At 43.9% G+C, this 27,008-nt stretch overlaps 1 protein-coding gene across 1 annotated transcript in view; it reads left to right on the top strand.

The window, feature by feature from the left end:
- Positions 1–4,554: 4,554 nt before the first annotated feature.
- GLDC (glycine decarboxylase) overlaps positions 4,555–27,008 on the top strand; it is a 98,811-nt gene continuing 76,357 nt past the window's right edge. Inside the window, exons 1-3 of the mRNA XM_027105848.1 lie at positions 4,555–4,935; positions 5,477–5,555; positions 24,235–24,370. Of these exons, the coding sequence (XP_026961649.1) occupies positions 4,681–4,935; positions 5,477–5,555; positions 24,235–24,370 (470 nt within the window). The 5' untranslated portion in view covers positions 4,555–4,680. The remainder of the gene's footprint in view (positions 4,936–5,476; positions 5,556–24,234; positions 24,371–27,008) is intronic.

The following is a 27,008-nucleotide window of genomic DNA, read 5'->3' as shown; positions in this document are numbered from 1 at the left end:
TAATCCAAAAGCATTCTCACAGAAACATCCAGAATAATGTTTGACCTCATATCTGGGCACTGTGGCCCAGGCAAAATTGATATATAAGATTAACCATCACACTTGGTAAATGACCACCGGTATCTTTGGGAGAGTTTAGGAGGAAGATTTATAGTATATACTTATAGCAGGGCCATAAGATCTTTTCTCAAGGATTCTTTCTTAAGATCCCCATCATCTAAGATGCTCTGGGTCTATGAAACCAGCTAAAGTAAGAGAACTAGTTGAGCAACTGGGTCTCTCCATTTGGGTGACATATCAAAGTTTGTTTCACCAGATTAAGTAAGATTTTCATGGGCTGCTCATTAATTAGTGAACACCAAAGATCCCTGTGGATCAAGCCTGATTACCTCTCTAACTCTGCTGTGCATTATAGCAACCTTACTCACTGTTCCCTGTTTTCTAGTGTTGCTACTGGCCTCTACCATTTTGGAACTCCATCGTTACCATTGAAATCAGGGAGCCCATTTCAACAGTGGCATCTTCCACCATCATCTCACACATGCAGACATAAAGTACAGAGCTTTTCAAGAATAATGCTGATCCTCTTGAACCAGTGGATTTCTTTTGGTGAAGATATTGTCCTCTGTGTCTTACTGAGGAATACACTGAAAGGGTTGAAGAGTGTGTTGCACATGATGAATGCAACACTCTTATCTCACCAAGTCTTTGATTTTTTTCTTTCTTTCTTTCTTTTTTTTTCTTTTTTGGTCACATGGCTTGTGGGCTTTTAGTTCCCCGACTAGGGATTGAACCTGGGAACTCAGCAGTGAAAGCATGGAGTCCTAACCACTGGACTACCAGGGAATTCCCTCTCACCAAGTCTTTGGATCCTTTCTTCTCTATTAAACCAAGAAAGTTTAGTATCTTAACCTAATTTAATGAAGACCATTATTGAGTCTGATTTTAGTCAACCAACTCAGCAGACCCTTAGAGCCACTCCTGACTTATTATAATACACTAAATCCAGAATCTCTAGTGCTGCAAACACACCAATCACTTCAATATTATATTCCTTCTTCCTTGGTTAGAACCCACTCCTACACAGGAATCCTCCAGTGCCAATGTACATTAGCAATGTCTTGCAATTATTTCCCTGTGTAAGCTTCTCCTCTGGTGTCAGACATCTTATTCACTTTCCTAGGGTATGCTGCAATCTGACTCTGGCTGTGGATCTAGAGGTAAAGAAGCATTAGCATACCTTTGCAAGATTAATTCTTTTTTTTGGCTGTGCTGTGTGGCATGCAGGATCTTAGTTCCTCGACCAGGGATCGAACCCATGCCCCCTGCATTGGGAGTGTGGAATCTTAACCACTGGACCACCAGGGAAGTCCCTGAAAGGTTAATTTTTCAGTGAAGCCATTACAGGCTCTTCAAGCAAGGGATGGCCAGCATCTCAGAGAGGGGAGAAGGGACTGCTTCAAGTGGCAAGGGGAACTCAGTGGGATTTGAGGATTCAAGATAATTAAGGGCTTCCCTGGTGGCACAGTGGTTAAGAATCCACCTGTCAATGCAGGGGACATGGGTTCGAGCCCTGCTTCGGGAAGATCCCACATGCTGCAGAGCAACTAAGCCCGTGTGCCACAACTACTAAGCCTGTGCTCCAGAGCCCGTGTGCCACAACTACTGAAGCCCGCGTGCCTAGAGCCCATGCTCCGCAACAAGCCGCAACAAGAGAAGCCACAACAATGAGAAGCCCACACACCGCAACGAAGAGTAGTCCCCGCTTGCCACAACTAGAGAAAGCCCGCGCCCAGCAACAAAGACCCAACGCAGCCAAAAATAAATAAATTAAAAAAAAAGATAATTAAATTCAACCCAAACTATGAAGATGTCCCCGTTCCAAATCTTAGGGTTTTTTGTTTTTCTTATCGTGTCTCCCCGTTTTTTATTTTGTTTTTTACATCTTTATTGGAGTATAATTGCTTTACAATGGTGTGCTAGTTTCTGCTCCATAACAAAGCGAATCAGCCATATATATATACACATGTTCCCATATGTTTTCCCTCTTGTGTCTCCCTCCCTCCCTCCCTCCCTCCCTCCCACCCTCCCTATCCCACCCCTCCAGGCTTTCACAAAGCACGGAGCTGATCTCCCTGTGCTATGCAGCGGCTTCCCACTAGCTATCTACCTTACGTTTGGTAGGGTTTTAAATTAATCCCAAGCTTTCACATATGAGTCCTAATAAAGCTGTGGATTCAACTTGTATGATAATTTGACAATCAGCTGGATCAAACATTGGGTCTGACTTGTAAATACCTTCTCCCTGCAGCTACAGAAGTTATAGAGCATTGAAGCTCTCTAGTTCTTTGAGCTGTCATATTATTCGGTAAACTCTCCTGGGCATTCAAAAGCCACTAGCACTCTCTATAGTCCTTGTAGGCATCATTCCCACCAGAAGGGTCTAACTTAGCAACTATTTGGTCTAGCAAAGACCTTTCTTCAATAAGCAATTTATTCCCCACTGATAATTTAAGTAACTCTTTCCATTTCATGCCTAAGACTATCATGATCTCATTCTCCACTAGTGATAATGTTATCACTGTCTTCAAACAGAATTGGGTCAGATAGCTAATCCATTTAAGCTTTAAGATTACTATCTTAAAGCTACTATTGGCCTATTGTTAAGGTTTATTTAGGAAAACAAACAAAACACTCAAAATATTTCAAGCATAGCTGGATTAAAGTGCCAGGAATAGGTGCATCTAAAACCAGTGGAAGGACTGGAAGAGCAAGAGACAGGGTAGATAGAATACCACCATCTTCAGGTCAACCACTGAAGCTCTAGTCCAGGACAGTGAGAAATTCCTGCTGCCTGCTAGGTTGGAAAACCACAGGACATTTCCATTGATGGACACAGCTGCCTTGCTGTACCAACATGGATGGCTGGTAAAGAAGCGCTTCATGTCTGCTGCCACCCATGCATCTGTCTGCTGCTGTCAGAGAAATAAGAAAATGGTTTCCACTTTTATTCCATTTGCCAGTTCTCACACAAGAGTATCTTGTTGACAGAAGACTAATAACATTCAGAACTCTGGAGCCAATCTTCGAATTATAGTTCTCTTGCTTCCAGTTCCTGTGATACACAGAAAAAGAATAGTCAGGAATGGGGAATTAATGCACATTTCTCCCCCTCCCCCCATGGCCTCTAGCACTGAGGATATCTCCCAACTTTTATGAAGGCTGTAATTTCAATTCCAAATGGATGAAAAGCTGTTCAGAGACATTCCACCCAGCCATTCTAGCTCACCACTCACCCCCGCCTGCCACACAAACATTTTGCCTACTGCTTTTTTTTTTTTTTTTGCGGTACGTGGGCTTCTCACTGTTGTGGCCTCTCCCGTTGCGGAGCACAGGCTCCGGACGCGCAGGCTCAGCGGCCATGGCTCACGGGCCCAGCCGCTCCGCGGCATGTGGGATCTTCCCAGACCGGGGCACGAACCTGTGTTCCCTGCATCGGCAGGCGGACTCTCAACCACTGCGCCACCAGGGAAGCCCCCCTACTGCTTTTTATTTTATACTTTCTTGCCTCTCTGCCTAGCCTCTGTGCCTGTCAGCTACAGAACCCAGAGTGTGCAGAAAATGATTGAAGGAGGAAGCTTAGAGGAGGAGAAAGAGGACACCTTCTGTTTTTCCTAGTGTTAGTACACCTAATGGTCTGCTGATTTCTGTCCTTCTCTCTTCCTCATATTAGAATGACAGTGGGAATATTGAAAGTTCATTCTTGATAAAAATCTCAAGAGATAACTAGAGAGATTAGATTTCAAAAATATCCAGGTATAAATAATTTTCCAACTAAGATGACAGTGCAAAATGTATACCTTTGTATCTTTTGCATTTTTATACCACACACCTGCGGGGGGGGGCGTGGGTGGGGGGAAGGAGGAGAGAGAGAGAGAGAGAGAGAGAGAGAGAGCTCAAGGCTAGTGTTATGGCAGTGCTTTCAATGCATAATCTCTTTTTAAATCCCATCCAGCGGTATGTGATGCGGAAACCTAAACTCAGAGATTGGGCAACTCGCTCATGATCCTACAACTATATAATAACTCTCATCTGTGCATATTGGTTTCCATGAGATATGACAGGAAAGATACCCCAAAATTAATGGAGACTATCCAACTCTTTGAGTCTGGCTTCTCTGTTGGAATCCTCTTCCATCTCAGCTGAATTCCCCAGGCACTACGCCCGTGGCCTCTGGCACGGAGCGCATGGAGCGCCCCCGCCCCGCGTCAACCAGAGATGGAGTAGGAGTAATTGAGAATGGAAGGCTCCGGGAGAGGAGCAGAGGGCCTGAGGAGGGGGTAGGGAAAGGGGGCGGGGGGCGGGGTCTACCCGCCCCCGCCCTTCCGTTCACTCCCATTGGCCGAGCGTTTCCTGGCCGTATCCCACTGCCCACCCCCAGAACGACGCTTAAAGTGTGCGAAGCAGGTGCCTCGAGTGGAGTAACAACTTTGCGCGCGTGTCCGGGCTCAGCGCGGCACCCATTCATTGCTTCTGACCATCCATCCGTCCCTTCGGTCATCCAGCGGGGAGGGGCTCCAGCCACCCGGGGGCAGCCGCTACCCAGGGGACCGCGACCAGAAGAGGAGCCGAAAGCGTAGCTGACCCTCGCCGGCCCGGCAGGGGACGGTGACCACCACCATGCAGACGTGCGCCAGGGCCTGGGGACTGCGTCTGGGTTGCAGAGTCGGGGGCGGCCGCCGCCTGGCTGGAGGCGCGGGGCCTCGTTGGGCGCCGTGCGGCCGTGACAGCAGTAGCGGCGGCGGGGATAGCGGCGGGGCTGGGGCCTCGCGCCTCCTCGAGCGCCTCCTGCCCAGACACGACGACTTTGCTAGGAGGCATATCGGCCCCGGGGACAAAGACCAGAGGGAGATGCTACAGGCCCTGGGGCTGGCGGTAAGGACCCCAACCCGGCCCTCAGAGGCCTCACCCTGCGCCGCCCGGGTTCTGCCCGTACGGCCTCCCGGCCCCCGCCAGGAGCTCTGCTTCGCTCCGCGTGGGACCCGCACCCTGGCCCGGGGCCCCTGGTGTGGGAGCGAGCGCGCGCGCTCGGTCTGCGTGCCCCAGCCTGCTCCCACCAGGTTACTTTCTCCTCCACCCGCTCTTCGCGCCTCAAAACCGTATATTTTTCAACCTAAGTCGCCCTGCAGATGAGCTCTCACTTTGCAAGAGAAGGACCTTCTGATTTATCCGATTATCTCCGGTTGCCCACTGAAATCCAGCCCGAAGTGGCCGAATCACTACCCCGACTCATTATTATTTTTCTCCAGTGATTTTTGGTTTGTTCAAAGTTGTTCTTTTTAGAAAGAAACCCTAATTAGACAATTTAAATGAAGTTTCCCACAAGCCTTTGTAGATGCAAAATGCAGAGGTGACTTTTAACTGAGAAGCAATTTCCTCTGCCTTTAGTGTTCACGGACTTGCGTTTTAATTTTAGAGCATTGATGAACTGATCGAGAAGACCGTCCCCGCCAGCATCCGCTTGAAAAGACCCTTGAAAATGGATGACCCAGTCTGTAAGTGACCGGGAGATTCCGCTTGCTCTGGCCTATTTGTCTTCTATGGTCTTTGAAAGTCCAGCTGTGGGTTAGGATTGCTCAGGAGGGAGAATGTTTATGAAAATAAATCAGCGTTGGGTACCGCACGGGGCAGAAGAGGGTGGAATAATTCAGTTCTTTATCTCAGCGTGGAGACAGCAAACTTCCCAGGGGAAGGCAGTGCACAAACACGTGTAGAGGACTCCCAACTTTCCAGGCACCTGTCCCAGGCCATGGTTCTCCCATCCTTTGGCTTGAGAGGTGTCATCACTTCTCTGCAGATCAGGATACTCAGAAGGGAAAAGGAATTGCCTACAGTCATGCAAACAGGGGAGTGACAAAAATAGGAAACCCAGACATCTGGCCTCCTACCCCAAGGTTCTTTATACCACAGTAGCTTCAGATTGTTCTCTCTCACATCCAAATTTTACTATTTATACCTACTGAAAGGCAGCAGTACTTTTAAAGCTTGAATGATTTTTATAGAGAAACAGAAATAAGATTCATGCTTGATTAAGAAATCTTAGTTTAACCATAGACTCTCTTAGAATTTTATTATTTTTATTTATTTTTAAAATTCAAACAGAAAGAGAATTTTATTTTATATTTAAAATATTTTTAATGGTCTGAAGATTATTTGACTTCCGTGGGCTGAGCACTAATCCACAAAAAATTAAAGGCAAATAGGCAGAGCTGAAGAGCTTTTTTTTTTTTTCTCTTATAAACAGGAAAGAATTCTCATGGTTTTGAATCATAAAAATGCTATCTCTTACTTCTGGAGTCAAGTGAAGAGAAGACAATTGGTTTATTTTACGTTTTAGAACAGAAAGGATATGTGGAAGGCAAGCTTTATTTTGTTTTAAAGTATAGAACTTGAGGTATGAAGCAGGTCCAGCTCCAGCTGGCTGATGCTGTAACTCAGGGTGTGCTGAGGGCTGCTCCCTTTGTTAGTTTCAAATCTGAACCATTTCCCCTGACGGCAGGGACCTTGTTCATAGAAGAAAATATGCGCTTTTTGTCCAATTGAACTGATTGAGACTTGGGGATAGCTGGAAGCCTTATCTGCTTAAGGTTTAGGAAATCAGAATCCTGATTAATTGAATGTTTACAGTGAAGAGTTATATATTTTTGAAGCAAGCCATCGGTGAATATTTGAATAAGTAAAAGCCCTCCTGAGACTTTCAAAGTCAGGACATGTTAGGTCAGCCCTTTTACCATATACTCTAAAATAAAATGTTCCCGAAGAACATTAGCATCTAGGAACCATGTCAAAGCTATCGAGCCTTTTTTAGTTCAGGTGCTTGTTTTCAGCTGACTAATTTGAACCTTGGGGGATTCCATTTCTCCTCCTCTCCTCTTTAGAAGCAGACTTCTGATAAGTAATTTGCAATTTAAGTGTAAACTTTAAACCCAGCTTCTGTGAGACTTGGGGCCGGTTCCATCTGGTTAGTCTGAGGTGACTCAGAAAATATTGCACAGTCAGGAGTCCCCCGTTGCCCTGAAGTGGGCTGGCTCTCCAGCAAAGCTTGCTACTTGGAAGTGAGCTGGGGGCGGAAATGGGGGGGAGGGGGAGGTGGTGATGGGCAGCACAGAAGGCATCAGTGTTTTCATCTGAGGTGTGCACACGTCATGGGTAATGAATGTGTTCCACGTGAGGAGAGCAAATTGGTACAGGTAACCTCTAGCAGAAGCATTTTCATTTAACAGTGGAGCAGCATTATCCAAACTTGGTTTCACGTGAATGCTGAATGCCTGTGTTCTACTGTAGTCAGAGGAATTCTAGACCAAATATTTGTTCACTGCATACAGAGAAAACTAATAAGAGCTAGTTAGATGAGTCTTAAATCCCTCATTGCTAAGGAAAAAGAAGATTGTGAGAGCTGTAAGCAGCATGGAGATACTTGGGTTAGTTCTTATGCATAACTTTATAATCTCAAATCTTTATGTAGTGCTTACCATGTGCTGGGCACTTTTTAAAGTGTATTTCATGTATGAATTTAATCCTTATTACAACCCGGAGGGGTAACTACCATTAACAACTCTGTTTTAAAGATGAAGAAACCATGGCATACAGAGGGTAAGAATCCTGCTCAAGGTCACCACTGGTAAGTGGTGAAGGCAGAATTCACCCCACACAGACCAGCTGCTGTTCACACTCCAGCCGTCAGTCTACATTGTCTTCGTTGTGTCCTCTGCAAGGGGGTGGGTGTATAAAGTAGAAAACTCCTGTCTTGACTCTTCCAGAGCATCCAGTTTACGGGTATGCACAAGGCCAATCACACTGGAATCACTCTGCCACTTGCCAGCTGCCCTAGTGGAAATGCAACGGCAGGCTGAGAGCACAGGTGTGAGAACACTCAGGCCCGCTGCCAGGGCGAGGGAAGGGATGACAAAAGTTCAGGACTAGGGCTGGGTATCGAAGGGTGGGTAGTTATGCTCTGCTGGACAAGGCTGGGGGAGACTGCTGGAGCTAAAGGGACCAGCTTGTACAGGACAGAGTGGCCCGACAGAGTCAGGGAGGTACAGAGGGTCCAGCTGTCCCGCAGGATGCTCCCCCTCCCCTTGGACACTTCAGGAAGTGCCTTGAAAGAATACCTTGATCATTAATTGGCTTCACAGTAAGCCATACTTTAGAGAAACAAGCAAAGATATTCAGTTCAAAACCCTATCAGATTCATCTAGTCAAGTGAATTCTCCATCCCTCACTGACATACACAAAGAACAAAAAAACTAGAAGGATATATGTCAGTGGGAACATTTGTTTCTCTGTATGGTGCCATTACGGATGATTTTAGATTTCTTTTTATTCCTTTGCTTTTTCTAGATTTTCTACAATAACTATTTATTTTGTTATTAATACAAAATTTAAATACTTTATGAACCATGCCAATCGCTTTCGGCTATGATATGCCTCTCTGTATAGTATTTTCAGTGAAGCCGTCTCAAGCGAACCAGACTGAACTAGCCTGTAAGTTCACAGAAGCAGGGTTTAAAGTTTACACAAAACTGCACATTGCTTATTGTGAGCATGCTTAGGAAGAGAGAGGAGACACTAAACCCTTTAATGTTCAAGTTATTCAACCAGAATTGACCGGCTGAGCTGTCAGAATGAGACTTTGATGGTCTTGTGAGAACTTTGTATTCTAAGAGATATCGTTTAGAGTGATTTTAATAAATGGTTAATGGAGGGCAGTGAGCAGAGGGAGGAGGTATTGTGTAACGCAGCTGCAGGTGGTGACTGTCACCCAGGTGGGGTTGGACACTCTTCCATTTTTTTTTTTAAATTTTTGACTGCATTGGGTCTTCGTTGCTGCGTGCGGGCTTTCTCTAGTTGTGGTGAGTCGAGGCTGCTCTTCGTCGTGGTGCACGAGCTTCTCATTGCGGTGACTTCTCTTGTTGAAGAGCACGGGCTCTAGGCATGCGGGCTTCAGCAGTTGCAGCACACGGGCTCAGTAGTTGGGGCACATGGGCCCTAGAGCTCATGGGCTTCAGTAGTTGTGGTGTGTGGGCTCAGTAGTTGCAGTGCGCAGGCTCAGTAGTTGCGGCTCATGGGCTCTAGAGTGCAGGCTCAGTAGTTGTGGCACATGCTGTTAGCTGCTTTGCAACATATAGGATCTTCCCAGACCAGGTATTGAACCTGTGTCCCCTGCATTGGCAGGCAGATTGTTAACCACTGCGCCACCAGGGAAGTCCATGGGCACTCTTCTGAACTGACCTCAAGGACACCTACAGGGCAGTTGTTCCCCTGGCTGTGGGCGTCAATTATCTTTCAGCTGGATTAAGTCTGTTGTAAGGTGCAACCTGTAAACTCTTCAGTCTCTGACAAATCTCTCCTTTGGCCATTCCTAGATTCTTCAGTTCCCAGCACATATGAATTATTATTTCATCTTTAGGATAATTCCAATGGATTTTCATTATACAACTGTGGAAATAAATAAAGACCAGCCAAATGAGAAAAGCAAAGGCTGTTTATTCTGAACTTGCTCTAGGAGTCAGCCTTCTGCTTTGCAGAGGAGTGGGAAGACCTCATAGTGAAATAAAGGAAAGGCTTCAGGTGTGCCCTGTTGGCCTGGGCAAGCTGTAGGTGGGCCAATTAAAGCAGGGCTTCCTATGTGGTAGGTTAGGGCTGCTTGTTTGGCTTTGTCTGGTTGGTCCTAAATTGGAAGCAGGGACCGAGAGTAGGGAAGCTGTCAGTTATTAATCAAGCCCTGGCCCTTTTGGGCCAATTGTTACAGAAATTATCATTCATTTTCCTCCATTGTCACTGAAGATAGCAAAAGATGGCTTTCTGCAAGTCTAATCTGTAGCAGGCTGAGTTCAGAGGTGGTTTATTGTAGATAAGGGGGTTGGTTTCCTGAGTAGGTTGCTGCAGGTTGTGGGTGAAAGTTCTGTGGTCTGGCTATTCCTTATTTATATGTTTAGACTCTCACAGCAGTCTGTTGTCCTTTTATTTTTGTCATAAATTCTTGTTAGGCAGACCCCTGCTGATCTGACTGATACCTTGGACAGTCAACATATTGTCTAAATTGTAAGTGTTTATGGCTATTTACTATAGGCCAGGAACTGTGAGGATAAATGTATGAAAAAACAGTCACTATCCTCAAGGAGTTTACATCTTAACATAAATTGATTCAGAAAGTTAAAGTGTCCAAGATGTCATAAGAAACATGAATAAAATGCTGTGAGTGTACAGAAGTGATGTGAAATTGGATAGAAAAACAGGGATTTCTGAAAACAATGTGAAAAGTTGAGGTATATCTTTTCCTGTTAGAAACAAAGACAAAATCTTTACATTGACTATGTTTTCTTTGTGTGTAAATATGTTATTATAAGAAGGGAAAAACACAAAAAGGCAGCTCCTTCATTGAGAAAAAGAAAATGGCAAAATGCAATGTGTGAAGCATAATTATGGAATTATTTGAGTATTGTTATAGTCTCATCCTGGATGGAATCTTAATAGAATAATTATGCTGTCAATGATTTGGGGGATTCTGGAGTGTTTTCCAACACCACCGAGCAATTTTCAGTTCTCAGGGGACACCAACTGGTTGTCCTACGATTTAACTCACTTCTGATACTGTCTACCTGCATATAGCATCAGACCTCACAGATTAAGTCCCCCCAAACTGCCCCCACTTCAGGTGCCAGTCACAAGTTAGGGTTTTCACCTGGGCTTCTGACCAACAAGCTATAAATTGGACCCCCTCCTCTGGTTCAATTAATTTTCTAGAGCAGCTCACAGAACACTAACATTTCCTTACATTTACTAGTTTATTATAAAGGATATTATAAGAGATACAGGTGAACAGCCAAATGAAGAGGTACGTAGGGTAGGGTCTGGATGTGTCCCAAGCACAGGAGCTTTTGCCCCCATGGAACTGGGGTGGACCACTTTCCCAGCACAGGGATGTATTAGCCAGCCCAGAAGCTCATCAAATCTGCTGTTTTTATAGAGCTTATCCTGCAACCCCTCCCCCCTTCCTTTTCCCTGAGGTCAATTGGTGGGCCTGAAAGTTCCAGCCCTCTAATCACTTGGTCTTTTTGCTGACCAGCCACACCCTGAGGCTATTTAGGAACCCCACCCTAATCACTTTATTAGCAGATACTCAGGTGTGCTCAAAAGGACTTAAGTATGAATAACACAAGATACTCTTGTCACTCAGGAAATACCAAAGACCAGAGATATTTCTTATTATACTACAGGGATATTTCAGAAAAATATGTGGTGATATATCCTGATAAAAGTGGAGAGGTGAAAATATTTATTTTAAAAGAGATGAATCCTAAAATAAATTGTGATCAGTTTTTTCCCCTTCCTTTTGAAACTAGAACACCAAGTGAGAAATCTCAGTCTTTGTAAAGTATCATTTTTAAGCATTAAGATATTTTGAACTATCAATCTAAATAAGGATATAAACTGAAACAAGCTCAAATTACCAGAAATTTGAGTTTATTTGGGAATAGCAGAGAAATTGCAATTTAGGAGACATGTGCTGTAGAAGCTGCAAACAAGTTACTGAGGGTCTGGGGCAGGTTGTGTTTTGGGCAGGGAGCACAAAGAGAGGGACATCCAGCCAGAACCCAGCCAGTAAGTTCATTGGCTTGAGTATGGAGAGATTCTTGGTGGATGTTCATTGGTCTGGAGATAAGTCTCAGTCTTCTGTAAATCAGGCGTTTACAGGAAATCAGTCTCTCAGTTCTTAAGTTCTGTTCTTCTGAGGGAGCATGTGTGAGATTCTCCATTTCATATCCTTGGGTTCCTTTTTTTTTTTCTTAATAGTCCTTTTTCTGCTGATAGCACCTTATCTTCATTTGGCTGTATGAGTGTCATCCTTTTCCTCTTCAACTTTTATGTTTCTGCTGTCTCAAATTGTTCCTTTTTTTTTTTTTTTTTGCGGACGGGCCACGTGGCTTGTGGGATCTGAGTTCCCCGACCAGGGATTGAACCTGGGCCACAACAGTGGCCACTAGGGAACTCCCCTTGGGTTCCATTTTGGATTGAAATCCTTTCACAGGACTTGCTTATTTTTTGACATGCAAGGATACAAACATGCTGACATATGGTGATGAGGGGCCAAATAGGTCATGTGATCGGGACAAAGAACTTAAAATATAAAACAACTTTTTCCTCTTCATCTTGTTAAAGGATCATGGAATTCATCCAGCACCATCAAAGATTTTATGTAAATGGAATTCTTTAACAATATTTTTAAAAATTGGCAAAGTTACTGTATTAGTTATCTCTTGCTTTATAAGAAATTACTACAAAACTGTGGCTTAAAACAACAATGAACATTTATTATCCTCACAGTTTCCGTGGGTCAAGAATCCAGGAGCAACTAAGCTAGGTGGTTCTGGCTGAGTCACTCATGAGGTTGTGGTCTCACACTGGTGGACGCTCAACTAGGGCTGGAGGAGCCACTTCCAAGGTGGCTCATAAACATGGCTGGCAAGTTGGTGCTGGCTGTTAGCGGGAGGCCCTGGTGCCTCCTCACATGGGTCTATCCACAGACTGCTTGAGTGTCCTCACAACATGGCAACTGGATTCCTGCAGAGCCAGTGATTCAGGAGAGAAGGAAAGCCAGGCAGAAACTATTCTTTTTATGACCTAGTCTTGGAAGTTCTATAGTATCATTTATATCATATGCTGTTCATAAAAGTGAGTCACTAAGACTGGCCCAAATTCAAGGGAAGGGGAATTGGTTTACACCTTTCGAAGGGAGGAGTGTAAACAAGATTGCACGCAAAATTTTTTTTAATAGACGTTCCTTTTTAGAGCAGTTTTAGGTTCACAGCAACATTGAGCAGAAAGTACAGAGAATTCCCCTATACCTCTTGCTTCCACATATGCACAGCCTCCCTCATTATCAACATCCCCCACCAGAGGGGTACATTTGTTACCACTGATGAACCTACGTTGACACATCATCATCACCCAGAGTCCGTAGTTTACATTAGGGTTCACTCTTGGTGTTGCACATTCTGTGGGTTTGAACAAGTGTATAATGACATGTATCCACCATTATAGTAGCATACAGGGTGTTTTCACTGCCCTAAAAATCTTCTGCATAGATATTTAAAAAACTACCACATTCATCTAAATTAGCATATACTTGCTATCATAAATTATAATGAATTTTATCTAACTTTTAAAAGTACTCAATGCTATCAAAATAAAATATACTGTGCTTTAAATATGGTATTACTCTTGAGGACTGTTGAGGTACATAGGGCCATTTGCCCATAGACTAAATGCCCCAACCTACTCCCCTTTGTCACCATTGGGTTATAAGCCACTATCACCAAATCTATGTCTATAGCCTCCTCCATCTACTTTAATTCCTTGAGAGACTTCAATGGAAAATACAATACTGCTTTAGGCACTGAGGATGCAAGAATCAGGAAGTAAAGGGTGATAAAGATATGGTCCCTGACTGTAGGTTAAAACTGATAGGGAGATAGATACTGAATAGCTCCTTAGGTCTGCAAATAGGATGAATGGTTTAGCTGAGGTTATGGCATGAGCAGAGGCTTGGAAGTGTGGACATGCCTCAAATAACCTAACATGGTTATTTGAGGATGGTGAGTAGACCATGTGTGTAGAATATTGAGCTGCAGAGAGGTATGGAAAGCAAGGTATGGAGGGCCCAAAGCCATGATAAAGGATTTGTTTTCCTCTACATAGTGGGGAGACATTAACAGTTATTACAGAGGGAAGTGACATATTCAAACTGTGTTTTGCAGAGTGCCTCTGAGACAGAGGCAAGGAGACCAGCTGGGAGATTGTTGGAGATTTTATTTATTTTTTTTATTTTGGGCTGCCTTGGGTCTTCGTTGCTGCGCGAAGTCTTTCTCTAGTTGCGGTGAGCGGGGGCTACTCTTTGTTGCGGAGCACAGGCTCTAGGCACGCATGCTTCAGTAGTTGTGGCTTGCGGGCTCAGTAGTTGTGGTTCACAGGCTCTAGAGCGCAGGCTCAGTAGTTGTGGCGCACGGGCTTAGTTGCTCCGCGGCGTGTGGGATCTTCCCGGACCAGGACTCGAACCCATGTCGCCTGCATTGGCAGGCGGATTCTTAACCACTGTGCCACCAGGGAAGCCCTGTTGGAGATTTTAGAGGTGAGATTTTAAATGTGTCTACCAGGAAGCAGTCACCAAGATGATATTAGATATGTAAGAGTGGGAGCATGAGAAGGCAGGGGAGTCTTTAGACTGTGATGCAGGTCTGACCCTGGTGGAGGGGGAGAAGGATGGAAGAATTGGGTAAGAAGAATCATAGACTGCAGCACAGATCTAAAAAGTTTTGGTCAGACTGAGCAGAGTCCTTGAACCAAAGTCACCCATCAGAGGAGTCCCACATCTTACAGGAATGGGTCTGCATTAGTTCTCCTGCTGGGCTTAGTATCAATAATTGCCTGGGAGCAGCCTGTGGGAAGTATGGTTTTGGTACAAACATGGTGGTCGGTCCAGCGGGGCAGCAGGTAGGACTGTCAGTCAGTTTCTAGGCTGAGTGTCTTGGGGTGATGGAGATGTCATTAACAGAGAGCAAACGGGGAGAAGAGGAGGGTCCTAGAGGAAGACGAGATCATGGGTGTTGTTTGAGCAGAACTGAATTTGAGGTACTCAGGAACATGCATTTGAAAAAGCTGAATCAGTAGTTGGAAATAACGAGTCTAGAGCTCAAGAGAGAGATTAGGGATGGAGTTGCAGATTTAGTGAGTCTTCTGAATGAATTAATGAGAATGAGTGAGATTTCCTATGGATGAAGTATTGGGAAGAAAGTGGAAACCAGGATATTGGGAAATAGAGCATGGAAAAAGACACAGGCAGAGCAGCCTGAGATGAAGTAATCCAAGAGGCCAGAGGTTACATTTTAAGTCAGGGGTTTGTGGACCTCAATATCATATTCTGGACCTTTCTTAGACATAAGAGAGAAAAAAGTACACATGATTACATAAGGACACTCTGAGGTGGGAGGAGTTTAGGGGCTGCCTGTCTGATGATCTAATAAGTGAGAGGCAGGAAGGGTGAGACAGAGCATTAGAAAAGTGAGAAAGTGATCATCTGGGTAGTGAGGGGCCTAGATCACCCTGCATGGAAGACCTGCTGAGATTTAATGGCTTGAATCTGTAAGGTTTGCTAGGATCCCCTCACCCAGCATCATTTAGTGACCTGGGAGCAGGAACAGAGGAATGGGGTGCCTGAGTTTAGCTTAGTTTGAGGATTGGTAAAGTCAAGTGGCCAAGGACTTCAAGTCCACACAGGCTGGCTGGGGTGGGAGACAGGTGAGGCAGTCCCATCCGTCCACATTGGGATGGGAGCTCAGTGAGCACCTTATGGGAATGGGCGTGGGGGGCCTGACCTGCTCGGGAGCCTGAAGAGGGGGGCCCACAACGAGGTTGTGCGCTGCTTTCAGGAGGGTGAGTGTTCTGGCTTCTATTCCTTATGTCCTCTTTTCACTCCACCAAATGGCACTGTGCTTTGCTTTTAGAAATCTCTGTTATATGATGTGTGAAGAACTTTGATCTCGTTTGGACTGCTCAGGTTTGTTTTACTTGTTAAACCTGAAGTATTTTAATAAAAATGCAAACTGGGAATTTTAGTAAGGATTCTCAATGTCCATATCATCCAATGTACTAACTGATTAAACAATAAGGAAACAAAAGTTTGGAAAATATGAAATTACTGTAGGCACTGTATTATTTCACAGAAGTTGCTTAATAGCTGCAAGTTGCCCTTTAGAAATGTTTCTCTGAAGTTCATGCCTTTAGGGATGTGAGAACCGTTTGCGCATTGGTTTGTCATTGTGGACTCTGTGCTAGGTGAGTTATTGTGAATATTGAGCTAACAACTATATGTGGGAGTTTAGGTGAACGTTCATTCACTTGTATTTTCTGAGCACCTAGTATGTACCTAGCAACCACTATGCCTCTGTCCACAAAGAGATTATAATTTAGTTGGTGAGATTCTGGGCTGGATTACAAATTTCTCCATATGCCTGTATTCCTTTGATCTATAAAAATTCTCTCTTTCCTGCAAACATCTTAAATTGTTTAAGTTGGACTCAATACATATTTGTCCCTTCTTGTTCTTGCTCTGCTGGCCGTGACAAGCTACTCACAGGGCAGCAAAGAGGAAAAACAAACACTCCAGGACTTCCACTCTGATTCTCATTTCAAATTGACCATTTGGCCTGCTTACGTAGGTCAACTGGTGTTCCAGGTAAATATTATGAATTGTAATGTTTCTCTGTACACTTCTTTTGTAAATGTTTGTAGATGGAATGAAAAGGGGCGGCTGACGAGGTCTCCCACAGAAAGTAGTGTGACCCAAGTCCCAGAAGTAAATAACAGACATGTCCCCACTACCCCGCCATGGGATGCTCCTCTGGTTTTCCTACAGCTGCTATAAAGATCTTGAACCTGTATATCTCTTGGGTGAGCAGGCAGAGCTCTAGGGACTGCTCACTCCTGTGGAGACGAGGGACCATGGAGCCATCAGAAACACGGGTTGGACGTGCCTTGGCCCCTCTCGGCTGGAAGTGCCTGGCCAGGGGTTCTAATTCCCAAGACTCATGAGGGGCTGGGTGAGCTGGGGTATTAATCGGCTGATCAAGAAGATGGGAAAGAGCCTGGCAGGCTTAGGGTTGGGGGGCCAGAGCCCCAGGTCAGGCCTGTGTGGTGCTGCCCAGACCACATCCTGCCGCATGGGGTGGGCGCCCCTCTGCCAGTCTTGAAGCGTTTTCAATTCAAAGAGTTTCCATGTCATTATTCTGCATTAACGAGCTTATAGATCGGTTTGCCTTCCTGGACTGAACAAATTCTATAATTCAGCAGACTGTGGTTGTGAAACCCTCCTTTGCTAGGGAAAGAAACTTGGCAAATAAGAGGGAGTAGGGTTTAATGGGCTGGGTAAGTGGGGTTAAGCCATGCTTAAGCCCACTTATTTACGGGGCAGGGAGAGAGGTGCTGCAAATGATTAGGTGAAGTTAGAAAAAGGCTACACATTAGGATGGAGTTTGTAGGCAAATTCTGGCTTCCACTCAGGAAATCAGAAAATCCTGATATATGCTATCATCCATGGTTTGTTTATCTTGAGACCCCAGACCCCACCCCCCCATGGTTCCTGAGCAGCTTTGGCAAGAAAAATGCTAAAGCAGCCTCTGTCCTCACATTCTAGCCCCAGCTCTTCCCTTCAGCCTCTGGCAGAAAAAGCCCTTTCTGGGAAATTCAAATATGAGTTTCTTGGTTTCCAGTCCTGATGATTTCCTTAGAGTCCTTTTCTGAGAATCTTGCAAAGCACGTGAAGGGCAGGGAGTGGGAGGGAGGCTCTGTTGCTGGTTGAATGGCTGCTCCATGCTGTGCGTTGCTGGGCTGCCTGGAAAATGCTCTGTGGACAGCCAGCCACTGTGGGGACAGCAGATGTCTGCACCCATGTATTTCACAAGCAGGATTTTGTTCTGGGTGTAACATTTTAACTCAATTTAAATTTTTTGAATAAATGACAGTCGTATTATCCAAAATTCAAGAGCATGAAAAGATATACAGGGTAAGCAAGACCCCTTCTCACTTATCAGTTTCTTAAGAATCATCCCAGAGATATTCTGTTAATATACAACATATCCATAGATATTTATTTTTTAATATAAATGGTAGAATAATATATACTCTGTAGAAACTTAGGCATAATATTTTTAGATTGTCAGAAAAGCAAAAGCAAAGCGTGGATACATTTTTCCATATAATTGTGGCAAAAAAATTTGTGTGTTTGGGAATGGGTTAAAGGTGGGGAAGTGTGTGTGTGTGTGTGTGTGTGTGTGTGTGTGTGTGTGTGTGTGTGTGTTGGCGTGTAGCAGGTATCTTGACCCATATAGCCTGCCTGTTTATTCTAATGACATTCTCCTAGTTCTTGTCCAAGTTCACATGTATGGGAAATTAAAACCTAGGCCTAGAAATTTAACAGCTAAATCAGCTTATTCCTACCAGAAAGTATATTTGGGGAAGTGGTTGGTACAAAATTCTCCTTGATGTTTTAGGTGCAAGTGACAAGGGAGTTACTATTGGAAAGGCTCTTATATGGAATTATGTAAGGAGGAAGCATTCATTCTGAATTCTGAGAAGCAGGAACATTGTGAGACCCACCTGTAGTTTCTTAGGGAATGGTGCCCAGGTCACTGAACTCTGTTCTTGGTACATTAGGACCAGGGCGTTATGCAACGTGCTGAGGTAGAGGAATAAACAAGGTCAGAAGCAGGTATTTATTCCACAAGAAAAGAACTTAACTGATTAGATCGCTAAAGGACTAAGGAATTTCATGGCTGGGAGGGCACAGTAATGCAAGGTCTGGCTGCTCTTTGAGGCTGTAGGCAGACGTCTGGAGAATGACAGTTTGTCTCCAAGTGTTTTGTTTTTATTTATTTATTTTTTTAATTGAAGTATAGTTGATTTGCAATGTTGTGTTAGTTTCTGGTTTACAGCAAAGTGATTCAGAGATATATATATATATATATATATATATATATATATATAGTTTTTCATATTTTATATATATGTATATCTATCTATATATATATAGTTTTTTATATTCTTTTCCATTATGGTTTCTTACAGGATATTGAATATAGTTCCCTGTGCTATACAGTAGGACCTTGTTGTTTATCCATCCAAGTGTTTTTTAATGGACATTCCCTTTCTCATTCTGTCTCATTTCCTCCCTGGTTTGTTTCATTGTCCTTCATATTCAGGAAGATAGTTACTGGAATTGGGCCTGTTAACAGGAAGAAGCTGTTTTTGTCCAGTTGGAAGGACAAGAGTGAGGAATGTGCACTGCTGTGGGGCTCACTCTGGGGGGAAGCTGATCATTTTCCTCTCTCCTCTTTGTTCACACAGCTTTCCTGGGGCTGTGCTGCCCAGGGTTTGGATGACACAATTGCCTTTTTAAAATGCTTCTTTTACTACGTAGGTGGAAAAGACTGCCACTTTGGACTTAAGGATCCCACCCTGTTTCTCTAGAAAGGCATTCTTTTCCAAGGGGGAGAGGAATCTAACTCTATTGTGAAGTACAGTGGTGGATATTGCATGGTTAGGATTTGGGCTTTTATTTAGACCAATCATGCCCCAAAACTTGCTCTTAGAGACTGCTTCTGCTATGCTCCATTTCAGAGAGGTTCAGCGGCAGACCTCTGATTGTGGACTTTTCCCTCTTCTCCCCTTTTCTCCATGTCCATTGGATCTTGGCATTATTTAACATAGTAACTCAAACTCTGGGTTCCTAAATGTACTAGGTTGGCTCTTCTGCTGATTGGACCAAAGTCAGATTTCATTAGTAGGTATGAGAAATGGTGACCAGTGAACAAACATTAGAAATAATCCAGACACTCATTAAGTTGTGTTTTTGGGGAGTGTTTTTTATTAAATGTGACTGGTAAAGCCTGAGGTCTAGATTTTTTTTTAATTTATTTATCTTTATTGACATATAGTTGGTTTACGATGCATCAGGTATAAAGTGATTCAGTTATATACATATAACTGAATTATTTTCCATTATAGGTTATTAGAAGACACTGAATATAGTTCCTTGTGCTATATAGTAGGTCCTTGTTGTTTATCTGTTTTATATATAGTAGTGTGTATCTGTTAATCCCAAATTCCTGATTTATCCCCCCTTCCTCTTTCCCTTTTGGTAACTATAAGTTTGTTTTCTGTGTCTGTGAGTCTATTTCTGTTCTGTAAAGAAGTTCATTTGTATCATTTTTTAGATTCTACATATAACTGATATCATGTGGTATTTGTCTTTCTCTTTGACTTCACTTAGTATGATAATCTCTAGGTGAGGTCTTGATTTTATCACAGTAGGAAGCAGTTTAACTCTCTGTTCTTCAAGTCACAGACTGTCTTGACTTGTAGGTTGTCATGATGAGCAATGGATGAGTGAATGGTAAAGGTTTCTCAGACCATTATAACTTCCAGAAGCATGACCAAGTACCTACCCTACTCTTCATGGCTCATGAGTGTCCTTTAGCTTGGTGTACAGAGGACTACTCATTCTATTAACTCACTTTGTTCCCAATAGAATGTAAAATTGGTTGTCAAGACCAGGCTATGATGAGGGCCAATCAGGGAATACAGTTGTCCCTCAGTATCCAGGAGGGATTGGCTTCAGGCGCCCCCTTACCCCCACCCTCCACCATACCAAAATCCTTGGATGCTCAAGTCTCTTATATAAAATGGTGCAGCATTTGCATATAACCTACGCACAACCTCCCCATACACTTTAAATCATCCCTAGCTTACTTATAATACCTAATACAATGTAAATGCCATGTACATAGTTTTAATACAAGGTAAATTCTATGTAAATAGTTGTAAATACGATGTAAATGATATGTAAATAGTTGCCAACACGGGCAAATTCAAGTTTTGCTTTTTGGAACTTTCTGAAAATTTTTTTTCCGAATATTTTTGATTCTTGGTTGAAATCCACAAATTTGGAAGCTGTGGGTCCTGGAGGGCCTGCTGTATTTGTATTAGCTCTATCTGGGTAGGGGCAGAGCCCACAGGTGCTTGGAAAATTTGGTCCCATAGGGACTAGAGTATATCTGTTATAGGATTATTTGGTTGCACCGGGTCTTAGTAGCAGCAGGCAAGCTCCTTATATGTGGCATGCGAACTCTTAGTTGTGGCATGCATGGGGGATCTAGTTCCCTGAGCAGGGATCGAACCCCGGCCCCCTGCATTGGGAGCATGGAGTCTTAACCACTGCACTACCAGGGAAGTCTCCTCTGTTACAGGATTAAAAACTCAAGTTTGAACATTTTTATGCTTCTGGGACTTATCTATAATTAATTTTTTTGCTCTTCTTTTATGCTAATTGGCCTTTAAATTTTTTCAAGTGTTTTATCCAAGTGTGTAGGACATTGGCAACTATGAGGGATGATGATATGTATTGATATATGGACACCCTGAACTGATGTGGGATGTGGCAGTGGGTTCCTGGCTAGTCTGCAGTGGTGAAGGCATATGGACAGGATAGGCTGCAGAATGGATGAGAAGGGAACTGGGCTGTAACTGAAGCTCTTTCACTGGGCACACGAACTTGTACTAACATCCTCAGCCCTGCTGGGAGGTATGAGAGAATGGGTTTTCTCGCAAAAGGAAGAATCAGGTTCCTGCACCATTCTAGTTGAGAGTTTAGGGTCTCCAGATAAATATTAACATCTCTCGTAGCAGCCACTGCTGTTTTATATAATTGTTTAGGTACCTGGGGTTAGGACTTAAACATATCTCTTTAGAGGATACAGTTTAACCCTTTAACCCATAACACTCCCTGAACCATCTCCCTCCTGGACTATTGTGCTGGCCTCTTACCATATCCCCTTGTTTCCAGAGTCTCCTCTCTGACCTATCCACACTACCAATAGAATTATCTTTCTGTAATGTAGAAAAAAAATCATATTACTCAATACTGTATGACTCTCAAAGGTTAAACTCTTAATTTGACAAAGTCCTTCAAAGACTGTTCTCATTTGAGAGCTGGACCTTTTGTCCTCATGGCATAATATGGAACAGGGACCTGTCCCTCTTGCACAGGATCTTAATTGAAGCTGGCCTTGCTGAATTGGGTGCGGGCCAGGCACTGCTAATTTCCCCTCCTACTGGGCTTCTTAATCACTCTGCCCTAAGAAGACTTTGGGAAGTGATTGGATTTCTTGCATGATTGTTCCTAAGGATGCTGTACTTGCGTATCTCCTCAGATATTGTTTTATTGTACTTTCACCTATAGTTCCTAAATCTGTGGAAGAAGGCAAGATTGTCCATCATAAGGCAGTAGGGTTGTATTTACTCATGAAACCGATACTTGTAAACTGATACTTACTCCCCTCTTTTGTTAGCCTAGTCTGGCAAAATGACACATCTCTTGTGAATTTATTTACTGTGAAAGCAAGTGGGGTGGGAGGGTAGGATGGAAGGTGACAGTGTTTTCAATGAAGATAAAGAAGGATTAATGAGAATAACAGTCACAGAGTTCAGTAGAATTAAAACATCGTGAAGCATCTTCCTAGCCAGTTTGCCATTTTAGAGATTGCTGTACCTAGATTTGTAACAATAAAATCAATCAATTCCAAGATTTAGTGACTGAGTCCCTAATTTTTTTTTTTGGCTATGTCGGGTCTTTGTTGAGGTACGTGGGATCTTTTATTGTGGCACGCAGGCTTCTCTCTAGTTGTGGCATGCGGGTTTTCTGTCTCTAGTTGTGGTGCACGGGCTCTGTAGCTGTGGTGCGCAGGGTCCAGGACGCGCGGGCTCAGTAGTTGTGGCACGCAGGCTTACTTGCCCCGTGGCATGTGGGATCTTAGTCCCCCAACCAGGAATTGAACCTGCATCCCCTGCATTGGAAGGTGGATTCTTTACCACTGGACCACCAGGGAAGTCCCTGAGTCTGTAAGATCTTAAAGGGGGCAGACATTTGCCTAAGTAGTTAAATCTCAGTTAAATTTTAGTAGCATGATCTAACTATATGCAGAGGAGCAGAGAAAGAACCAGGTAAGGTCATTTGTATCTAGAAAGTATCTTGCAGTATAAGTAGCAGATCGAAATCTGGCACATTCAGGAAAGTGTGGAAGCTGGAGTTAGGCTGGGTAGCTAATTTAAAATCGTGTAGCCTTAGGTGAGTGGTTCTCTTCAAGCCTTAGTTTCCAAAGCGATGTGGAAAGCATTTGGTACAATTCCTGGCAAAGAGTAAGTGCTCAAAATGTCAGATGCTGTTATTACGTGCATGACCCCAAATAGGGTCTCATCTGCATCCAAGGACTTTTATAATTCCTCCTTAATTACCTAGTTCCCTAACGAAAATGCTGGTTAAGACTTTCCTGGTGGTCCAGTGGTGAAGAATCCACCTTCCAGTGTAGGGGACGCAGGTTCGATCCCTGGTCAGGGAACTAAGATCCCACATGCCGCAGGGCAGCTAAGCCCGGGCACCACAACTATTGAGCTCACGCGCCTCAATGAGAGAGCCTGTGTGCCGCAAACAACATAGCCCACGCGCCCTGGAGCCCGCACGCCACAACTAGAGAGAAGCCTGAGTGCCACAACTAGAGAAAGCCCATGCGCCACAACAAAGAGCCTGTGCACTGTAACGAAAGATCCCGCATGCCTCATGCCTCAACGAAAATACCATGTGCTGCAACTAAGACCCTGACGCAGCCAAAAAAAAACAAAAAAACAAAAAGTGGGAAAAAATAAGGAAAATAAATAAATATTAAAAAAACCCTGCATGTGGATCTTTTATTATAACTGATATTTTCTTGGTTGGGTGAAGGGCCTTTTATAAGTAGCCCTTTCAGCGACACACAGGAAAAAGTGTCAGAATTAGCACGGCAATTTTAGAGAAAAATGTAGGTCATGTGTTATTTAAGACATACCAACTATTGGTATAAGGCAATTTAAAAGGGAAAACAGGGCTTCCCTGGTGGCGCAGTGGTTGAGAATCTGCCTGCCAATGTAGGGGACACGGGTTCGAGCCCTGGTCCGGGAAGATCCCACATGCCGTGGAGCAACTAAGCCCGTGCGCCACAACTACTGAGCCTGCGCTCGAGAGCCCATGAGCCACAACTACTGAAGCCTGCGCGCCTAGAGCCCGTGCTCCGCAACAAGAGAAACCACCACACTAAGAAGCCCGTGCGCTGCAACGAAGAGAAGCCCCCGCTCGCTGCAACTAGAGAAAGCCCATGTGCAGCAACAAAGACCCAACGTGGCCAAAAATAAATAAAATAAATTAACCCCCCCCCAAAAAAAAATGAATAAAAGGAAAAATATTTTACCAGGAGCAGAATTTTTATTTGGTGTAGATAAAACATGTGAAGGGAACAGAAGAAAACTGGAATGAGGCAGGTGTCAATACTGGGAAATTCTGACAAAGCCAAAAAAAGAAGAGCCAAAAAAAATTATGAGGAACCAACCTTGAGGAGTAACTGAGTGCTGTTTGGGGATCTTTCAGGTTCCTGCATCTAGTACTTAGTGTTGCTGAGAGGATGATTCTTATATTTCCCATATAGCTGTTCTCCTCATGTCAATATTCAAACAAAACTAGGGCTTAAAACTATAACTAGAGTTCTCTTCTGAGACATTTTCTCTCTGTAACATTTCTCTCTTTCCCACAATCAGGTGAAAATGAAATCCTTGCATCTCTGCATGCCATTTCCAGCAAGAACCAGATCTGGAGATCATATATTGGCATGGGCTATTATAACTGCTCAGTGCCACAGACAATTTTGCGGAACTTACTGGAGAACTCAGGATGGTAATGTATTTCTTGATGAAAAACAGGAGTGCTGTGATTTGATTTGCATGACTCTTTCTGTGTCCCCACCCCCCAAAGCCTCAGCACTTGCCCACTGACACCCATACTCTAGTGCTATCCCTAACCTGCAGGAACCTACCTGGCTTTCTCTGGCTTGGGAGATTTCCTTACTCAAATGTAGAGGACTTAGAAGCTTCTTTCTACTTTTATTCCCATAAAATAATCTAGAGCTCAAAATTGTGGGTGCTGGGCATCTCTTCCTCTTGCTGACTCCGTGTTTGTTCTCAGTGAGCGTTTTTGAGCAAGATATCAAACCTGCAGGTGGGCAGATTCAGGGCTTTATTCTTTGGAGACACTAGGATTTTAGGCTGTGCGAGATTACTCAGTGAGTCAAAATCTTGGTCCATTGTCTTCTCTCGGGATTTTAGGAGCTACAGTTAACTATACCCCCCTCCTCTGCTCCCTGCCCCAAACCAATATTCTGGGTTTATGACCAACTGAAAAAAGAAGACATTGTATCAGGTAGATGGAGATGAAAATGTTAGCTTTATTACTTAGCACTTTGTAGAGAAAGAGAACATGTGTATTCTGTGAACAGGCTCTTCTAGAAACAATCAAAGACAAGGCTGAGCTGTTGATGTTACTTGTTCTGCCGCCACCTCACCTATCAGATAACTCTCGTTCCTAGTCCTCTAGGGGGTGGGGTAGGGGGTGTTCTTGTCCCTGCCCACTCTGGCTGCCACAGGTTGTGCAAAATGAAAATGTTTCTCCTGCACTTGAGGAAAACTTCCATGCGATCTTGCTTTTCCATTCCTGTTTGCTGTATGATAGAAAGAAGGAAACAGAGGTTCATGTCCTAGTACACACTAAACAATAAAACACCTTGGGTACTTCTTAACGGGCAAAGACCATGGCTTCAAAGGTGCCTGAGAGCAGATCAGAGCACCTGCTTCTTCTGCCCACTGGAAAATATTGTCTGATGATGGAGGAGGAAAGATGGGGACCCCTGGGCCTTTCTTTCTCTGTTTTTGGATCAGTGCCATTGTATACACCAGCATCTTTGAATTGAAACTTTATTTCAACTGATAACCTTATCTCCAAAGGAATGTGTGCACTTACCATCTCTAGCGTAGAAACAAACCAAGCCTGGGAAGGCTTTGATACTTCCTGGGTGATTTTTTTTTTTTTTTTAAGTTGGTTGGTGTACGAGGTAAATTTAATTTTTAGTAGGACCATTATTATGCAAGGACAGAGTAAGTGATTGCCTCAGCAATTCAAAGGTATTTATAGCAAGATGCAGAGACTATCTTTTAGGTTAGCATATAGAAAAAAAATCAACTTTAGTAAAGGGAATGTGGACCCCCCATGGGAAAGCACGGAATTGCCTCCTTTGAAATACTAAGTACGCGCTCCACAGCAATATACCTTAAACATTTGCTGAACACTTCACATCTGTTTTAAAAATAGGTGTTATTTAATAAAATTCTGTCAGAGTTAATTTGAATCAAGTGACCAAAATTCTTATTTCAGTATAATTGCCTCATATAAGAAGCTGTCCACCTGCCATCCTATGACAGACTATTGAGACATCTGTTAGTCCATTTTTTTCCTCAAAAACAGAAGTAAGGGCCTTCCCTGGTGGCGCAGTGGTTGAGTCCGCCTGCCGATGCAGATGCAGGGGACACGGGTTCGTGCCCCGGTCCGGGAAGATCCCACATGCCGCGGAGCGGCTGGGCCTGTGAGCCATAGCCGCTGGGCCTGCGCGTCCGGAGCCTGTGCTCCGCAACGGGAGAGGCCACGGCAGTGAGAGGCCCGTGTACCGCAAAAACAAACAAACAAAAAAAACCAGAAGTAAGTGCCTGCCTGAGAAGACTCAAAGCTACCCCCCAAATTTACTGTTTGTTCTAGTCAACTCCTGAAGATGGGGTCCGTGTCTCCCAGCTTCTGTGGTTGGGTAGGAGCCTAACTTCTATGAGCACCAGTTAGCAAACCCAGATGGGTTTCATGTGGACGGCCCCCTTCCTGTTTTTGTAAATTTTCATTTCCCAGACTCTACTGAGTCCCTGCTCATTCCCCTCCCGACTCCCTCATTCTCCCTTTAAAACATCTAGTCACCTCTAAAATACACACACACACACACACACACACACAGAGAAATATGAACCCCCTCTAAGATTACAAACTTTGACAATTTTGACATTTTAGAGAGTAAACCTGATACCCTACGTAATTTTAAACTTCGCACAAAGTGTTCTTAGTACTAGGAATAGAGGTACTGTTTTGACTACTTACCATATGTGAACTTACACTCTGAACTTACACTCTGTTTGAACTTACACTCAAACATAGCGGTTTCTGTGTGTTTGAGTCTTGTGAGTGAATATGTGTTGGGCCGTCAGCACAGCGGGCCTTCATCTGGTGCCTAAAGCCCAGACCTGTAGGTCTGAGGACCAAGGCATATGTGTGGCTTAGGGCATAGGTTAGACTATGTGGGAAGCACAGCGCTTTTGCATCTTCTGTCTGCTTTTGCATAAGTGCAAAGGTAGTCCTGGTTGATGAGGGTGTTTGTCCTAGATGCAGTGATTCACGTCCCATCATTATAGAAGCCGAATCTGTTGGCCTAATCACTGTTGCATTG

The sequence above is a fragment of the Aethalodelphis obliquidens genome, unplaced genomic scaffold (genome assembly GCF_003676395.1).
Source record: "Aethalodelphis obliquidens isolate GAN/ISIS:26980383/991018 unplaced genomic scaffold, ASM367639v1 scaffold7, whole genome shotgun sequence".
In the NCBI taxonomy this organism is placed as follows: Eukaryota; Metazoa; Chordata; class Mammalia; order Artiodactyla; family Delphinidae; genus Aethalodelphis; species Aethalodelphis obliquidens.
This window is presented reverse-complemented; position numbering and strand designations above follow the sequence as displayed.